The 19,381-nt window shown below is 39.0% G+C and overlaps 4 protein-coding genes across 4 annotated transcripts; 2 read left to right on the top strand and 2 right to left on the bottom strand.

Moving 5' to 3' along the window:
* Positions 1 to 134: 134 nt before the first annotated feature.
* Positions 135 to 1,379, bottom strand: KL928_000252 (uncharacterized protein; the record flags this gene model as incomplete). Its single annotated transcript, XM_043203005.1, has 2 exons — positions 135 to 764; positions 1,305 to 1,379. 2 exons carry the CDS (start codon positions 1,377 to 1,379, stop codon positions 135 to 137), a joined length of 705 nt encoding a protein of 234 aa, XP_043062147.1.
* Positions 1,380 to 10,250: 8,871 nt separating this feature from the next.
* Positions 10,251 to 13,517, top strand: KL928_000251 (uncharacterized protein; the record flags this gene model as incomplete). Its single annotated transcript, XM_043202994.1, has 1 exon — positions 10,251 to 13,517. One exon carries the CDS (start codon positions 10,251 to 10,253, stop codon positions 13,515 to 13,517), a length of 3,267 nt encoding a protein of 1,088 aa, XP_043062146.1.
* A 700-nt stretch (positions 13,518 to 14,217) lies between these two features.
* Positions 14,218 to 16,098, top strand: KL928_000250 (uncharacterized protein; the record flags this gene model as incomplete). The annotated part of the gene is made up of 1 exon (XM_043202983.1): positions 14,218 to 16,098. One exon carries the CDS (start codon positions 14,218 to 14,220, stop codon positions 16,096 to 16,098), a length of 1,881 nt encoding a protein of 626 aa, XP_043062145.1.
* A 29-nt stretch (positions 16,099 to 16,127) lies between these two features.
* Positions 16,128 to 18,368, bottom strand: KL928_000249 (uncharacterized protein; the record flags this gene model as incomplete). The annotated part of the gene is made up of 1 exon (XM_043202971.1): positions 16,128 to 18,368. The coding sequence occupies one exon, from the start codon at positions 18,366 to 18,368 to the stop codon at positions 16,128 to 16,130; it is 2,241 nt and encodes a 746-aa protein (XP_043062144.1).
* Positions 18,369 to 19,381: the final 1,013 nt, after the last annotated feature.

Below are 19,381 nucleotides of genomic sequence, written 5' to 3'. Positions count from 1 at the left end.
ATCAGTGGCAAAGCATTCTACATTGTGTGGCGCAAGACTCTTCGTCATAGGGTATGCGCTATTTTCGACAGGCAGATCCTGAACCAAGGGGTCAACGCAGATGTTTTGATTGGAGTAGTTCTTCTCTTCTTCACCTATGCGAATTTCCATGCTTTGCCCTCAAATGAAGCATAGCATCTGAACTCATTACTTAATCCATTTTTGTGTTCCGGATAGAAAGTAGTCATGTGTACATCTGGGTAGTAGGAAGTAACCACATCAGCCATTCGCTCACCCGTACAAGTAATAAGTTTATACCTCAGTTCACCCTTCTTCGTTTTTTGGTTGTTTTCCGGGTGTAATAATGTCTTCGCTGCAAGTGCGGATTTCCTCTGACATTCAACTTCCAAAAATGGCGGATCAATCAAAAGACGGTGACATTTACCTTTCAAGTGTTCAGGAACATTATAAGGTTGATTGTAATCAAAGTATCCAAAGTATCTAGATCCTGAAAGTATCTCGAAGCGTCGATCAAACTCCAGCAAATAGATGTTTTTTGTCGGGAGCTCACTGGGTTCGCGAGCCCGGATAGCTGCATATACAGATGGAGCGCTAGCAATACATATTATCGTTTCGTTGTCAGCTCCATCAAGCAGCTCGTCAGCAAGTGTATTAGCTGTATGATCACTGTACCAAAATTGTGATAGTTGCCAATCTTCCTTGAAATCATCAATCGACAAAAGTGATCTTTTGGTGAAATCTGCGTCTGCTTCTTCACTAAGAGTCTTGAAGCGCTCTAAACGCTCATTTTCTTCGCTTTCAAATTCCACTAATGCTGCCAAAGCATGTGCAGAAAGAGTACTTTCTGTTAGTCACCGGGATTGATCTTCAATGTATGTCTTACTTACAGTTCTTCATCTGAGTCCACCATGCCTAATACTTGCTTGCGATTACAAAAAAAAAGAGCGTGTTGAATGAGGAGAGTCGTATCAATTTTCGAGCTGAAAAAATTCTATAAGCTATTTATCATATTGTTGTTAGCCCTTAGTATTTTTATCAAAAATGTTGAACAAAAAAATATCTCCCCTCCCGGGATCGAACCGGGGACCCTGAGATTACTTATTCCATTACAGTCTCATGCTCTTCCAACTGAGCTAAAGAGAGATTTCTGTAATCTCAACTGTGTAAAGCAATATAGCATAAAAAAGTAGAGATGATTAATTGTTTTTATCGATAACGAGTGGGAACACCCATCATGGAAGGGTAAGTATGACACGACGTTCTCAATCATCAACTGTATATCCTCTTTTGTCATTAGTTCATACTGAATTAACTCCACTATCAAATGGCTTTGTCCAACTGGTCCGCTGTATCACTTGCGCACCATCACTTCTGAGCATTCGATCATCAAGATCTCTAGGTCCTTACGATCGAACCTTATTAGTTTTGAGCCTGGCAGGTTTCTGGGAAAACGCGATTCAACTCAATTAGCTATGATCGTGCTGGGCCTGAAAAGATCTAGTAACAGACGACCAGAGCACTCAAAGCTTTATTTGGCGCATATTATTATAAGGTTCAGATGGCTTTCAACTAATGTCTGATTAATACTAAATAGTTCAACTAGCAACCTGTCATATGACTGTCATTTCAATGGTTAACGATTTGTCTTTCTTTCACATTCAAAGCTCTTCCTCTTCCTCGTCTACTAGTTTTATTCGAGCTTCCGTTTTCTCTAGATTATCTTATCTTCTTTTGTCTTCAATCCGTTAACCTTTTCATACTCATCTTCGTAAACTTCCTTTATATACTTATCAAAGTCATGAACAACTTCCTCCCACAGTTTGGAATAGTTACAAGCTACTCAAGTATTCATTCCTGGTTTGGGGTGTGTGCGGCACACCATATTACATGAGACATTAAGTTCGTGATTACGGTCGAGCTAAGGTTTCTCAACTAAAATTCTATGTAGGCTTTCAACTCTGTATATGTTTATTGGGGAATTGCCACCATCAAAGATCTCTAACATATAATGAAAAATTTGGAAGCATACTTGAAATCAGCAAGTCATGTATAAGCTGGCACTCCAGCAGTTGACCACATCTATCATATGATTCAACAACTCCAACAGCTACATTCTATCAAAAAAGAGTTGTTCAGGGTGAAGCAGTATTCCCAAACTTCTTGAGCAACCTCGAGCAATCTCGTTGACTTGAGCTGAGCCATTGAAACCCTGTGAAAAGGGTCTGTACCCTAATAGACACTCCCTCTTAGGTGATGCTAAATTCTAGGATTTCTTCTGTTAAGCAAATTTGTTTATATCGAGTCTGGAACATACTCTCAAGGGGTTTGAAATCACTTGCCTTTATCAAAAGACTCTTTGTCCGTAGGCTTTAATTATATCATGGCGAGGAATACAAAGTTACTTACACAATAAAAAGCACTAGAGAACCATATCTATTGAAATCTTGTTTCAAATATTGTTCTTATTGTTCAACTTGGTTTTCCTACAGTACTAATTTGCCGTAGTTTGGTGAGAACCAGCTAAATTTACTAGGTCTGGTTTTAACTATTCAACGAGCAATAAAATCACACTAGAAATATGTAATGATCCGCATAGCTTCAAAACCTAGATATAAAGTAACATCACCGTGGTATCAGCAAATCAAACGATGAAGCCTTCTAATCACGCTCATTTCTTCTTCCAAATAATACAATAGTCCTTTATAAACAGTCCTTTGTAGCAATTATTTTTATTAGCTGTATGTTGGGAACGTTGAAACTTTGTTTTTGATAAGTGTAATGTCTACAGTCATTCTTCCTTCAATAGTGTGACTATGTATCAGATAGTTAATATCTTTGGTATACCTAAGTCCCCCACTTAAAAGTCGGATATTACACACCCTTATATATTATTTAGTTAGTCTCATATGCATTCTCAAATTTGTATCATCTGAGAATGTGCTCACACTATGCATGCGCTAAGACCCACAAACCTTCATATCAGGATAAGCCGCACAGCCATGATATAGTCTATGACTAGCTTATCTCAACACTGTGTGTATTGTTGCCCAATTAGCCTCTACGGAAATATCTGCTTCTATAATGTTTTAGGCATCATAAGATGCACTTCAAGGTAGTCTTTCAGAAACTTGACAAACGTCAATTATTCATACATATATGAGCCGCATGTCCATTGACTTGGAATAAAATGCGTGACTATGTTACGAACAACACATAATGAAAGTCCTTAAAATCCTGTTGTATGGCTAACGAACACATCACAAAAGACTAACCGCCTATCAAAACGGCAAAAGTCATATAAAAAACTTCAGTAAGGCAAGTTGATATAATTACGAACACATGCAGTCGTTTGAGTTTCACCGAAACTTAAAAAACGCAAAGCAGTCAACCAATTCACTAGCATAGAATTTGAGAAGCTTGGCAGGTCTGTGGCTCATACTTGAGATGTGAAAAAAACTCTGCGAAAAAAGAACAAATGCTCGACTGCGGAACTACAATTTGGGGTTTCAAATCCTATACTACTTTTCTCGGTATATATCAGGAAGTAGGGGTTTATGAGCCTACCTCTAAGACTTTCCATCGTGCAGAACCCGATCGTTAATTCAAACTGTTAAACTAATTTGCCAGCTCTTACCATGAAGCCACTCCAGAGGTAAGATGGGTTTTCGAGGCGTCTAGGTCAGCATGGAACAAAGGCGATAAAAATATAAATTCAGCTGTATATCAAGAAGTCGCTAGATTAATGTTGCAGATTATTGTTGCACCCTACTAGCTTATGAGCGTCACATTCAATTACTAGGCCTTGCCCGTTCATGCTGCAGTTTCCCCATCTAATATATATGTGGTCTGGAAGACAACATAGTAGGAGATATACGCAATGAGATTCTAATCTCTTTTAGGCTTATGTTTCCGTACTTTTCACCAGGGCAACTTCAACTCATTCGATATCTATTGTAATGTTTTCGAAAGTTGCATAGTGTGTTTATTGATCATATTTTATTGTGATCTGATAACATAGCCAGAGATATCAGGGAAGTTCCCACTTTATCATTCATCTCTTTCAATATATGTAATAAGTTGTTGCTCGCATTGGCATGACTCTATCCAACGAGATCAAGTGACAGAATTTTCCTTTTGTTCAGATAAGCTAGTCATAGACTATATCATGGCTGTGCGGCTTATCCTGATATGAAGGTTTGTGGGTCTTAGCGCATGCATAGTGTGAGCACATTCTCAGATGATACAAATTTGAGAATGCATATGAGACTAACTAAATAATATATAAGGGTGTGTAATATCCGACTTTTAAGTGGGGGACTAAGGTATACCAAAGATATTAACTATCTGATACATAGTCACACTATTGAAGGAAGAACAATGACTGTAGACAATACACTTATCAAAACAAAGTTTCAACACCTTTCGCTAAGTTAACTCTTATCAAAGATAGCTGGAGTTGAATTGCATATTTAGACTGTCCCTTTGTCATCCATACCCTCCATTGGTTGGTTGGGTTTTGAGTATGCAACTTTACCTCAATTTTTTACTTTCCCGTATTATTGACCAGGCAACCATGTTGAGTTAAATCCATATATATTATATGCTGAATACAATCTAGATATTATTACACATAGGGATTGCAGTAGACATCTTAAATGGCACGAAAGGTATTCTCAATAACCGCATCAACTCTAACGTCGTATTATCTCGGAGAAAGTTTATCGTTCTGACAAATGCTTTATCAATACAACTAGCCACGAGGTGTTGAGCGAGCCCCTGTTTTACATTCCAAATAGAGGACTAAGCATGATGATAACAGGCTATCGTCTTATCAAACTCCGAAATCTTATCTTTGACTCTTGCACGACCTGTTTAGCATACATAGTCGATTTAGCCATACAGACCCCAGGATCTAATTGGTTTTTCGAGCTTCACAAATTTTGTTTGAGTTGAAACAATACCCTTTTTGTCATGTATATGTAGAGCATCATTCTCTTAGATCGGGATACAATGTGAATCTCCTATTCATATTGAGTATGGATTTGGATCCTTCAGGAATATCAGTTTTCCTCAATGGAGTATATTTTCAACCTCTGCTATTAAAGCCTTAACTAAGATTAGCTCCCCACACCTACCGGAGTCCATAAATAGCGCATTAGAGTCCTCTGAGATACGTGTTGTGTGCCTCTGAGCAGTCTAGTACCCAGGATCTCTAGGTATCTTTCAGCAATATTCCCAATTGCTGTTGTCGCATTTCTATTCTCATCCATAATGCTTAACTACCCGTTGCGATAGTCAGTCATACTTGTAAAGATAAAATACTGTGATATAGCTAGACGAACTTCTCTGTCACTCAAGTTTCATCCTCCTTGAAATGAACTTGTAAATGGGTGTGATCCTTTAATTTCTGAGGAAGCAGCTTTGTAGGACGCTTAGTTATTGAAGATAAAATCTGTTTTAGTGTTTAAGATTTTTGACTCCAATCTATATAGAACTGAAAAGATGGGAAAGTTCATATATTCACAGGTGATGCAATTTAAGAGCTGATAGAGCTGATACAAATGCTCTTAAATCAGTCTATTCAATATTGTGGGAATCCATCCAAATGATCGGGATTTAGGTAGGAGGCAGATGTTAGTCCCCCCCCCTCGCATTCTTTAAATTTCCTAGAATATATTTCCTTTAGTGGAGAAAGAATTGTAGGAGGGCAAACATCAAGTAAAGGCGTCAAATAAAACCACCCTTTCCGTTTCTAATATATACATATGGTGCCATAATATAGTCACGCATTTTATTCCAAGTCAATGGACATGCGGCTCATATATGTATGAATAATTGACGTTTGTCAAGTTTCTGAAAGACTACCTTGAAGTGCATCTTATGATGCCTAAAACATTATAGAAGCAGATATTTCCGTAGAGGCTAATTGGGCATCAATACACACAGATGTTCCCTGATCGACATACCTTAATATGAAATTCAAATTCTAGCTGAAACCCACTAGTCAATCAATTTGGAATGAACACTCAACACTCCTACCAACCCCTAAAACACCTATGTAGTAGCTCCTAAAGCGCTTTTTTTCTTCGATCTGATACAAGCAACAGCCCTTCTGCATATCTATGAATAGTGTGATATGAGGGGTCAGGTCACCCAAAGATAACGTCTATCAAAGGGGAGCTTATTGGTGCTTAGTTATCGGGAATAGTTTTGTTTCGCTGAAAATGTTAGCTTCGATTTATGTACCTACGATATAGATGAATTTCAGCAATTAAGCTTGCTCGTGGCAACTCCCCCCCCCCCCCTCCGCATCTCTCTTATGTATCCCTTAGCTTGCAATTTTGTATCCCGCAGTAGCGTGATGCGTATTATGGTAATCTTTCGTATTAGTTGATCTGCGACATATCTTTGAACGGAATAGCATTCATTATCGAAGAGTTCACGATTTTTGGTAATTACATACCATCCTTTCCCTCTGGTCTTGAGCCAGTGCTTATTAATGTTGGGTTCATAGGGGGTATTAAACAGTATTAACCTTTCCAGTTGTACCCCTACTTGCAGTCTTTGAAATCCCAAGTAATGTTCAATGGGAACTTACGTGCATGGCAAGCAAGGGAGGTTTAGATCAACAATAATTTGGCCACTGGGCTGCATGACCTTGAGCAACAATTATATAGATCTGGTCTTATCTTGGAAATCACTGAGTTAAAATACTCGATTTAGCTATATGCAGCTCGAAAGTCGAGCAGATAACAGTTCCAGCACTGGAAATTCATTAATCGCTTCTGACCAGTAAGTTATGCTGTGATGATGCAATGATGCATTTAATTTCGGATTGAAAGGTTTGCGGCTCAAATATATATGATGTAAATTAATTCATGCTCGATATGAAAAGATGTCACCTATATACTTCTGTACGGAATCATTGAGCACTTACTCACAAGAGATTTCCTCGACACAATATCAGAAGCTCTAAAGCAGACTCATTAGTCAATTGATCAGATATGAACATTCCAACGCTTAATCCATGCTTCTTTTATGAAACAGATCCTTTACTTTTTCAACTGGCAAGTGCCCATTGCCAAGCGCACAGACTTGAGCTGGAAGGAGCTATAACGGTGCGTTGCGTGAAGTCTGTCGATTTATGCGACGACTTTAGCAAAGGAGGCTTTATTTCTAGCATCCCAAAATACGAGAATTTCGTGACAGATAAATATTAGTACCAACAATCTGACAATCGACATGATGTTTGCACGCGGTCCTTAGACGACAGGAATTACACTGTCACGATTAAGGTTGTTTCAAAAAAGAGCAAGGATAAACGGTTGGAATGTTTATTTCTGATTATCAGACTAATGAGCCAGCTTTTGAATTTTTGATCTTGTTGGAAATTTTTGTTGTAAATAAACTATTGAGGATAGTCGTGCGAGTGTTAAAGGTAAATTATCCCCTCTCATATCCGATGCTATTATATCTTACTCATAAATCAAACAAAAGCTCACGCAACACCCGGCACTTATATTTGTCGAAGAATACATAGAGGTGATATAGTCCCGTGATATCATGATATAATCTTGGAAGCCGATTTCATCAGTATTAAGTTTAGTTATTGGAAATAATATTCGCTTTCATCACGATTCCTGCTTCCGAGCTATCTGGTACCTGTATCGTAAAATGCAATGAATCTTGAATGAGGTCATACAGATGTAGTTTCTCGTATTGTACTTTTAGTGTTAGAAATCAATTAGAGATGCATCATCAAATTATTCTTCATATCATACTTATTAGCTGCATAGCGTCCAACCGGGGATAAATGCGTGACTACATTATCAAAAACAAGCAACGCTATTATCCAACTATGTTTTCTTCGCCAGTATCTATGAAGTGGAGTTATGTTGAGATAAGATAGTCGTAGATTATATCATGGCTGTGCGGCTTATCCTGATATGAAGGTTTGTGGGTCTTAGCACATGCATAGTATGTGCATCAGATCCAGATGATACAAATCTGAATCACATTTGAGACTAACCAAATAATATATAAGGGTGTGTCATATCCCACTTATAAGTGAGGGACTTAGGTATACCAAAGATATTAACTATCTGATACATAGTCACACTATTGAAGGAAGAACATTGACTGTAGACATTACACTTATCAAAACAAAATCTCAACAGTAAATAGCCCTTTTGGAGCCGAAATAGAAGAGTTTCTTCTCCACGAGATAAAATGGCAGGCATTATCGATTTTGAACTGATTGATACAAGACTCACTCTATGCATAACATCGTTGTCACATTATAATCTATCAGCTACAAAATGCACTCTTTCTGGGATTTGATCTGGAAAAGAGCGTTTCGATGATATTTGTCTTTTTCTGTTGACATTCTACGCATATAACAGTTGTAAGGTTTTTTTTTTTCAGAAACGATTGTTGCTTTTCTTTTTCTTGGTGCTCAGTTATTTGAAAGTGCTTTGATAGTATACCTATTAGCAGAGAGGTCTGGGGTTATAGGTTGGACCATTCGGTGCCTATATTCAAAAGCAAACTCGGTGGGACGAACTGAAATTCAAACGCTCAGCTTGCACTAATTTTTGGCCCGTAAACAAAAAAAGGGCCACACAAATTTCCAAAGGGGAGGAGATATTCAGCTTCCACTTTTTTTGGCCAGGAAAATTGAATTTATCTAAAGCCAGCTCTATGTTGTGAGGTTCAGCACGGATTGCCCCTGACACAAATTAGAGTCTATCATACGTAAGATGAAAGTTGAGGTTCTTGATGGTCTCGACATTCATAGTTTAATAGCTGACAACGATCTTGATTGTTGGTGAGTCCATCACAGTCAGGGATGCAATTAAGAGTCATTTTCATGCAAAAAACGCTTACATTCATTTGATGAAGGCTACGTTGCTTTTCGGCATCATGTAGAATAATTGATTATCTGGCAAACAAAGTCAATGAGAATATTTGCCAGCAACCCACAAGATGAAGTTCATTTAGTCAAATCCACCCAAGAGAGTTGAATTGCATTTTGAAGTCAACTAATACAAACCTGATAATTTGTTCATGTTCCGAAAGCAGCCCCCAGGGCTCATAACCCATCGACGTCCATTCACATAGTGGGAGGTGGGTATCGGAACCATAAACAGTTATCTAAATAGTCTCTTGGCTGCAGAAGCTCGTTTATTTTTGCCTTCCTAATATTGCGCCGTTGTAGCTTTCCACTCCTCATGTAGTTTTAAGATATGAATCATTGTATCGGATTGTAGCATAGCGTGCTTCAAAGCCTAGCTGATCTGTCTCAAGAACCTAAGTTATCACGATAGTCTTAACTCCCATGACCTAAGGAGACACATATATTCTGCTAGCAAAGCGAATAAAGCCATTATTCACACAACAGGTCTTTCCAGTTCGACATTCACACCTTTTTCGGAGGATGTGGTCCTGCAACAACTCATATATAGTGACGTATACTAATGCATACAGTTCAATGTTATCAAATAATCATCAGACAATACATGAAATAGCCTTGCTTGTCGCACACCGCGACTTGTTACTCGCGGCTAAGAACTGCCTCTGTATTTAAATAGCAATCAGTGAGCTTGTAGAATTTGCACAACTAGCGATATGGTCTGTTTCACATAAGAACATCTTCAATATCATTAGATAATTAATTCTAGTTAATTACCTAATTATCCATATGATTACATAATCATTCACTTAAACCATAACAGTCTTCATCTATGTTACCAGGATGACAGTACTAATACTATCTTGCGACTAAGCACATCATCTAGGTATTATGTGATGGTTTTTCACAAGGCAACAGCATTTTCTTCCACTAAGAGCTGTAAGATAGCCCTGTCCTCTGAGGAATGGTATAATGCAGCCCAGCTCCTAGCCAGAGTCATCACACCACGCACATATCTGGTTACGATACCAGAGAACCGATAAGGCAAAATAAGTTCTAACTTCAAACGTTTGCTATTTATATGAGTTGACCAGTTTGACTTGCAACTTTTAGTGCTGCGCTTTGATCTCGTGCTAAAAAATACTTATCTATATATTACGTTATAAAGCGCTATTGCAAGGTGAAAAAAAATCTTACATAATCCAGTGTGCCTCTTTGTGTATCTGTACAATTTACGAACTGACAACTGAAGTTCTTTTCTTGAGTCTAAAACTTTTGCATTTTGAGGATCTTCAAGGATTCAATATCGAACAGCGTATGGTTGATATACTAAAGAATTATGCTTTCTACTGAGTCATCCACAACTGGTGAGTCAATTGGAATGGCAAACGAGTTGGGTATTGAAAGTAGGAGTTCGCCATCAAATCAAATCTCGGTTAGCATGGACGTAGAGGCAACTGACGAAAGAAGCGGAATCACAAAGTCAATCGACAGTAATACGTCCCCAGGACTGAATGATGACCTTGTTAGTTTTGGTCATGACCATACTGGCTCGCAGTCATTTACAAGTTGGAGAGCGGCATATCATCATCAAGGTTCTGCTTCTTCATTATCATCTCTTGCTCAAAAGCATGAATCTTCAATACTGCTAGGCGTGAATACATTATCTGAAACAAGCATATCTCCATTGGGAAAAAACTCGATTTTCGAGCTTATCCAAAATATAAATTACAATAAGCGAGGCACCAGTTCCGGGCAGCTTCTTCTTGGCAGTGTACAAGCTCTGGTGAACCTGAAGGGTCCCACCAACAGGGATATACCAAGTACTCATTTAACAAAAATTGAAAAGATTAAGTCCCCTCAGTTGAAGATGCACTCAGAATTCATTGAAAAAGACTATCTCAAGTTCAAAAAGAATAAGACGTTGACAGCATCAACCCTCGAGGCTTTAATATGTCGACTAGGTGAAGAGGAAACCAAAACTAAAGAACACACTGTACATCAGAAGTTCATATATGATGACTATGAAAGACAGGAAGCTGACTTAGATCAGAACTCATTGTCTCACATCCCAGAAGTTTATTTTGACAGTGAATTCAGACTGGATGATCCCAAAGTCTTTTCTAAAATTCTCAAGAATAAAACGATCTTAGATGAGACAACTGATTTCGATTCAGACGGCACTAAGAAACTCAAACTGGAAAGTGACGAACTACAGGAGAATTTGTCGTCCTATTTGGACATCATTGAAGTTCAGTTGATTAGGGAAATTTCTAAATCTTCTGGCTCCTTCTTTAGCGCTCTTGATGATTTAAAGAATACTACCGCAAAGTCCAAAAATCTAGTCACTAGGCTTCGAAAATTGGACGCACGACTTCAAACAGTGGAAGAATTTCAGGCAAATAGAGCAATGGAAATACTGGATTTAACACATAAGCGGAAAAATGTTGAGAAGTTGGAACAGGCTTTGGTTCAAATCTTCACCATTTTGCATCAAGCAGATATGGCTGAGACATCATACTATAATGCCAATTACGGCAAGGCGTTAGAACTTGCAGATTCTGTTTTTGCTTTAATTCGGGGAAATAACCCTACACATCATCTGGTGGACTCGATAGCTGAGAAATGGCCATTTCAGCTACTTGATATGAACAGGATCTCAGCTTTGACTCCTTTGAAAAAACTACTTGTCAATTTGATTGCTGATACTGGGAAATCCTATTCGAAAATGTTCAATGACACATTGATGAATGATCTCCGAAACCACTACGAACATATTTCACAAACCGAAACGTTGAGAAGGTTAGATCAAAATTTGAGCCGTGGGAAAAACCCAGATGCGATCACTATCAATTTGGAGTACGAGCATCTCGATGAGCACTTTATTTCTCGATTGAAGGAGTATTCAGATGGTCTTGCAAGATGTGGCGAGCTAAAGGCTGCTTTCAGTACGTATCAAGAAAAGTTTCTATTGGAACTTAAAGGCATAATTCGTGCCAATTTGCCTGCAGAAAATACAGACAAGTTTACAAAAGGCAGCATTTCAGGACTTTCGGATGGCACTAAGAGCACATCTACACAAAGTAATGGCTCAGTGGGACTGGCCAGTACGGTGAAAACAATGACACCTCGCGAATTTGAAGACCTGTTGTCGAAAACATACACACAACTCTCAGAAGCCTTACGTCGCTTGACTACTCACAGAAAAGTCCTATTGGGGATGGCATTAGATGCATTGGCTGCATTGGACCCTTCCCTTACGGAATATCAACCAGATATGGCCTTGGACTTCGACTTGACTAATGCGATAGCGGAGTCGATTGACATAACGCAAAGACGCATGGCGAAAATAATTAACGTTCGTGAATCTCAGAATTCCTCTGTCTCGCTTGAGTATTTCATGAGATTTTTCAGCCTCAATGCAATGTTCTTGGTTGAATGTGAGCTAATTTCAGGTGGTGCTTCGAGAACGTCAGCGCTGCAGGACGTTATGACCAACCAACTTAGAAAATTTAATATACAGTTTCACCGGACCACACTGAGAATAGCATCTCAACTGATAGAGAAGGAAACGTGGAAAGAATGCACCATTTCCTCTACAACGCAGGTGCTTCTAAATGAAATTATAGGTGCTTCTTCCAGTGATTTCGACGATCGCCTTTGGCTAGAGCCGTATTCAATTCTTAGTGCCATATCTACGTCAGAAACACCACAGATAATTTCAAATGAAAGAAAAACAATAGTGATCGATCGAAAGTCAATAATAGTACCTGAGATTACTTCAGACATTCTCAAAATGATAAAAGAATACCTGCTAGTCAAGATGAAGTTTGGTGCATCCAACGATAATTACATTATTGAGTTTTTGAGACTTGTCAATTCGAAATGCCACCAGGCTGTTTTAGGGGCCCAAGCTACACGTACAGCAGGGCTAAAGCACATTACTCCCAAATACCTCGCCGTTGCATCCCAGTTTGTGGGATTTATGTTTTCTTTAACACCGTATCTTCAACAATTTTTCAATAAGTATCCAAGGACCGACGCCCATATCAAAGAAGAATTTCAGAAGGTAGCAGAAATTTTTCATGATCATCAAGAAGAGATATTTGACAAGCTAATAACACTGATGACGGATAGGATCAACGTTCATGCAATTGAAATGAAATCAATCAATTGGTCCAAACTTCTTCAACATCAACATGTGCATCAATATATGGAGACCATAGTTAAGGAGACATTAACAATTGCAAGGGTTCTCCAAAGGTATCTGCCTGAGGAGCAATACGTCCGTGTTCTATCCAGCATTTTCAGAGGATACGAACACTCCCTTATTGACATTTACACAAGAATAGGGTTCAAAGATTCTGTTGAAAAGGCAGTAGTAATGCGAGACATTGATTATTTTAGAGATAGACTGAGTGAGGTCACAGGATACGAGAATTCAGGACAGCGAATCTGGGAATGCGTCAACATGTTGTCGACCGAAGAAGATTTTCGTATGGAGGCTGTGATGCGAAACAATCTCATCGAAGAGAAAGCCTCTGAAAAGCAAAGGTTGCAGAATCAAGACGACGATTGCACTTCACAAAACGAGAATCCTTCTTGAGGATATAGTGTGTTTTATGAATAGAGAGCCATAATGTCGCTAATATGCATATTTCTCCTCATATACATCATAAAATGCTTGTAGGGTAATAAGTTTGTAATTGTCCATTGATGGCAATGCAATTACTATTCATTTCAAAAGTGAAGCTATATAGGTACGGAAGCCAATTGTTCACTTTTAGTCCGCAAAGATCAATAGGTCGCAGATTCAAATACTAAACACAAAACGGCATAGGAGAATCAAGTCGAAGGCAAAATGGCCGGGTTTTGTGGGATTTACCACTAGTTGACATGAGATATATTGAACACTTACCATTATCACGTCATAGCGGCATGAGCAGAAACGTTAACTTGAGATCGTCACATGATCAGTACGAAAGGAAAACCATACTAGATATCCTGCTGCACCTAGAGAAGTTTCCGCAATATCAAACGCTCCAAAACAGCCAAACGTGACATCAAAGACCACTCACGCTATTATCACTAGTGCATGCTAATCAATCGGTCATTACGACCATGAGAAAGTACCTGATATTGCTGTCATGCAAATTTCAGTTAAAAAGGGAGTAATACTCAGATCAAAGAGGTATAAATTCTGTGAAATGTTTTGGGGTCTTCCAAAAGTAAAGATTTCATTAACTCTATGGGAATGAACAGTCTGCATCTAATATTTTTTTGGTGAGCAAAGTGACTTCTTCAAAATGTCAATAGATTGTGATGTGATTTTTAGCGAGTTTGAAGGTCTGCAATCGGAAGTTGGAGGTATAGACGAAAGGATGGCCCAAAAGTACCTTAAAATGCTATCTAGTGTTGCCTCAAACAACGAGAATTATGACAGCATTACTTTCACTAAAACGCTCGCCAAGATTCTTGAGTGCTCCCCACAATCTGAATTGCTAGACGAGTATCTGTCACTGAGTATCTTTCAATCACTAATGAAAGTCTGTCCAACTACTGACGAGGATTTGGTGCTAATCAGATCACTGGCTACTATTTTCTTGTACTTTCTTTCAGGTCCATTTCAGGGCAGAAAATCGACCTTTATCTCAATAATGGACCACATGTTAGCGGGTCCCTCTGTCTTGGAACTGATTTGTCATAAGCTAGCTGAATCAGATATAACATGTATCTTACTCATCGTTGGTATACTTTCAAAATTCTTACTACGTCTTTTTGAGATGCAAAATGATGAGCTCCTGACCAGATTCGTGGCAAAGCTAATGGAACAAAACACGTTTTCAAGTCTATGCAAGATTCCAGTTGTATATGAGGACGAGTTGACACGGAATCAAAATTGGAAACACTTTATGAAGATTACGAAGCTCGTTCACACATATCTTTTGAACAGCACGATTGACCCCGATGATAGCACGCACTCAAAGCTCATAAGCAACGTTCAAATAGCAGTAATGCATTTCAATGAAGGACTTAGTTATGAAGAGGTTTCTGAACAAGCACTTAACAGCCAGGAGAATTTGGGTGATGTTTCAAACTTGACCTTACTGTCGGCTGTTCATGTCATTTCCTTGTTTTCCAGTCCAGGTATGGCTTTCAAAAAGCAGTTTACCGAGCACCAACTATTCGAGAATCGGATGCCTCCATGCTCTTTGTTTGAATTAGCTAAAGGGATCACCTCAGCAATGGAGCCTGATAATATCTCGCACGGCAGGCTTATTAGTATGCCAATCCAATTTAGTGAAGAGCTCTTTGAAGTACTCTTCCTGTGTTCTATAAGGTTCTGGGATTCATCCAAAGCCGACGCAAATGATTTACCTGTATTGCTTCATCATGTGACTCACCTATTCGATTACTTTCATTATCTGGTGAAAGTTACAAAATTTGAAGATGCAATATGTAGTCTTAGAAACATTGACTACGATACATTCAAACCTATTGAAATGAAAAAGATAGCAAAAGATTGTCAAGAGTGGTGGCAGAAAAATAGTGATGACTACAACGGAAAAATATACGACGAGACAATTGAATTTGTCAAGGATCAACATTTAATGATGCTTTCGAAAGGGACCTGGGTCTTCTCAGAAAACCCAATGAATCCACACGGAAGTAGCAAATCCTCATCTTACTTCTTCATTATATTGTCCACAAATCACAAAGCGATTCTTTATAAAGAATTTTCTAAGAAGCCAGACAAAAAACCTGATATTGATAAGGATGGAGCAAAGATTGAATTCAGTCAAATTTCGGATATTACTTACCAGCCACTTACGAGAATCATCGAGAGCTCGAATCTGATTAGCATTGACTCTCGATTGCAGGTCAATCGGATAGACATCAGAGTCAAAAGCAACGGACTGTTTTCGTTTTATGTCAACACGATCGATGACTTGTATATCTGGTTGGATGGTCTCCGGATGCTGCTTTCAGACTCGACAAGACTATCACATGATACGGAGCAACAGATTAACTGGCTTTCGAGCATAAGAAAACAAGCACAATTCCTTGAGCTTGCAATCGAAGGAATTGATCAGGTGGCTCATGACAACAATGCATTCGTGAGCACCGAAGAACCAGACTTATCAAAAGATATGATTGACATGAATAGCAGGTTCTACTTCAATTGATGTCATGAAGCGACCTAATATGTATATCCTTAATGCTTGCCACTTTTACTTTTCGGTTTCCTTGACGAGGAGTTCGATTGTAAGCGATCGCTTTTTGTCTTCTTATAGACTCGTTCAGAATTTTCCTGTGCTTCTAGCGCTTTACGTTTCTTGCTGTTCAGTTTTTTATCTTTCTGATTTTCCAAACTCAGCTTGTCTGATTCCTTTTTCTTCTGCTGTGAGGTCATAAACCAGGTTCGCTTGGGTCTTGACTTAATTTCGTGCTCAAAATTCAATATGTTTTCGCCTTTTTTGATTTCTTGCTCGGCCTTGAGAAGCTCCTTTTCCTGCTTTTCCTCATTTAAAATATCGGATATAACAGATTCTTTTCCTTGCAGAATGCTATGAATCTTTTCAACATTTTCCCAACTAACATTTCTTCCAATGGCTTTTCCGGCATTTTCAGTCTCAACCTGTTTGATGGCTTCTTTCACTATATTCCTGTCCTGAGAACTTTCGCCAACGAAGGATATGGACAATCCTTTTCTACCTGCTCTAGCAGTTCTTCCAACCCTATGTAAATAGATCTCGTATGTCTTTGGCATGTCGAAATTTATGACAAGCTCGATTTTGGGTATATCAAGGCCTCTTGCTGCAAGATCAGTGCAAATGAGTATTGGAACAGTCAAGTTTTTGAAGTCAACAACGGCTTTCAGCCTTTGCTCCTGTGTTAATGAACCATGTAGCTCAGAAACCTTCAGACCCAAAAGGCCTAAAGATATCCGTAATCGATGTGCCATCTCTTTCCTTGACACAAACACAATAACTCTGCTGTGTATACCGTCCATCTCAGAAAGAATGCTGAACAGCAATGCAGGTTTTGAACTTTCACGTTTTCTGATCCTCACGAACTCCTGAACCAACTCAGAAGCTGCCGCCTTTGGTGCTCCTATCATTATTCTAACTGGTTTTTTGAGAGAAAGCTGAATGAGTGATTTAATTCTTGAGTTCATTGTCGCCGAGAAGAGCATTGTTTGACGGTTCAAAGGGAGAAGAGAAAGAATTTCAGTGAGCTCCTTCTGAAAACCCTCTTCCAACATTCTATCTGCTTCATCAAACACAAGAACTTCCACGGAATCTACATTGAAAGAAACCGAATTTCTAATGTGGTCAATCAACCGTCCTGGGGTTGCAATAACTATATCTGGCCTCTTTTTCAATTCCTGCTCCTGTTGCCTTAAATTTAAGCCACCCACAGCTAAACCGAATGTCAATCCATTGACAAATTGACCAATTTTCTTGCCCACATCCGCCACCTGAATAGCAAGTTCTCTTGTAGGAGCTAACACAATGACTCTCGTAGATGGCATCTTGGAAGGCTTGTACAGTAATCTTTCAACAATAGGAATCATGTAAGCTGCTGTTTTGCCAGATCCCGTGACCGCACCTGCAACGATGTCTTTACCCAACAAAGCGATAGGTATTGAAGCACTTTGAATTGCAGAAGGTTTGCTGTACCCCAAAACTGATAACGCCTTCAAAATTGGTCTCGAAAGCTTGAGTGATTGAAAACTTTGATGCTCGGGTTGGAGAGATTTCGATTGTTCATCAGAAGCAAAATAGCTAGCTATAGCATCTGGAGAGTCCGCATTTTCGCTTGCTATCTCATTACCATCTATCTTATTTTCAGAAGTGGTGCCAACATTCAAATGGGTATCTGAGTTGTCCTCAACTTGGTGAACAGCGCCCGATTCGTCGTCACTGCTAGCAGAGGTTTCTGTATCATTATCACTGCCAGTGTCGCTAGGTTCGGTGACTTCACTGTGGGAAACCCCCATCCCAAAACCATCAAAAGCTAGCTCTTCATCGGAACTATGGCTCCCTCCTTGCACCTCTTGCTGCTCAATATGTTTGCGTTCCAATTCCAAAATGTTGCCAGAAAGTCCTCCTTTTCTCTTGATTATGTTATCAAGATCTACGTCTTTGTTTATAGAGCTTTCCTTCCCTTCTACCTCAAAATTCCATCCATCAAAGCTCTTTTCCTCTTCACCATTATAATTCAAAGCAAAAGCAAAGCTCCCATTGAAGTCGTTCCTTTGATGCTGAGTACTTTTGCTGCTCTTGGTGATTTTCAAGTTTGATTCTTCATTATTTTCCAAAGTGTCTTCTTCACTACTTTCATCTAGGTTTGGAACTTCCTCATCACTATCCGATATTGTTGAAATGTGATCAATATCAAAGGTATCTTTTCTATAGCTCGTCGAAAGCCTTTCCTTGGTCTTTAATCCCATAATCTCTACGTGACTCGAAAAGATTTTAGGTATCAAATTTTTTTTCCTTGTATCAACACAGCCAAGAACTAAAATTTGAAGTACTCGGATAAGCTAATTTGATGATTATATCGCGAAAGATACGACGAGATGACACTTCAATTGCCAACATAAATTTTTCAAGCTCAGGAAATAACACAAAAGTGGTGAAGGCTCTATGCAACTTGACCCTTCTGTCCTATGAGGCAAACAATGTTGCATCACTTGGGACAAACCCCTTTTTGAAATGAGATGTAGATTTTATCACCGATTTAGTAGGTAAAGTCTCAATTGTAAAAGAGTCTTATCAGACGACCAAACCCACAAACACGACACTGGAAGCCATAGAGTGACCACCAAAAGATGAGTCTCGCATAAATATACTACCCTCTTTCAACCAGAAACGCCAAAAGTTTATTGCCTGTAGGAGTTGGTTTGGTTCAAAAACTCTTTGGAATCATTGGCAGTCAGCCGGTCCTAATTCACGAATTCTCTCATGCAAAGAAACAAGGAAGTATTCGAAACAATTCTGCTATCGTGATACGCTACACTGTATTATGCAATAACGTTGTAGTGAAGAATCTGGTTTTGGAAGTAATTTGCCAACGTTCCAAGTTGTCATATATTGCCCAATGAGCAGAACCGTACACGAATTGTTTTTTGGTAGTGGAAGGAACCCTTTAGCAAGGAAACGACTAATAGCATACGCCTAGCCCAAACAAACATTGGTATACGAAATGGGTGTTTTGTTGAGGGTGGAATATCAGTCACGCATGATCCCCCGATAGGCACATACATCATTCATTATTAACGCTCTGCAGGCAAACATTGTCTTGACTCTATTTTTACCCTTGCTTGCCGACTTGAACAGTATAGTGAGTGTCTCATAGTTCTTCATTGCCCTTCACAGCGGAGTATATCAACCAATATCATCATACTACTGGTAAATTGGCTCGAATAACACACAATTTGTGAGTTACACGCTGCCCGTAAAC

Source organism: Ogataea angusta (assembly GCF_019207475.1).
Source record: "Ogataea angusta isolate 61-244 chromosome Unknown 61-244_NODE_1_length_1302399_cov_90.877568, whole genome shotgun sequence".
Lineage (NCBI taxonomy): Eukaryota > Fungi > Ascomycota > Pichiomycetes > Pichiales > Pichiaceae > Ogataea > Ogataea angusta.
This window is presented reverse-complemented; position numbering and strand designations above follow the sequence as displayed.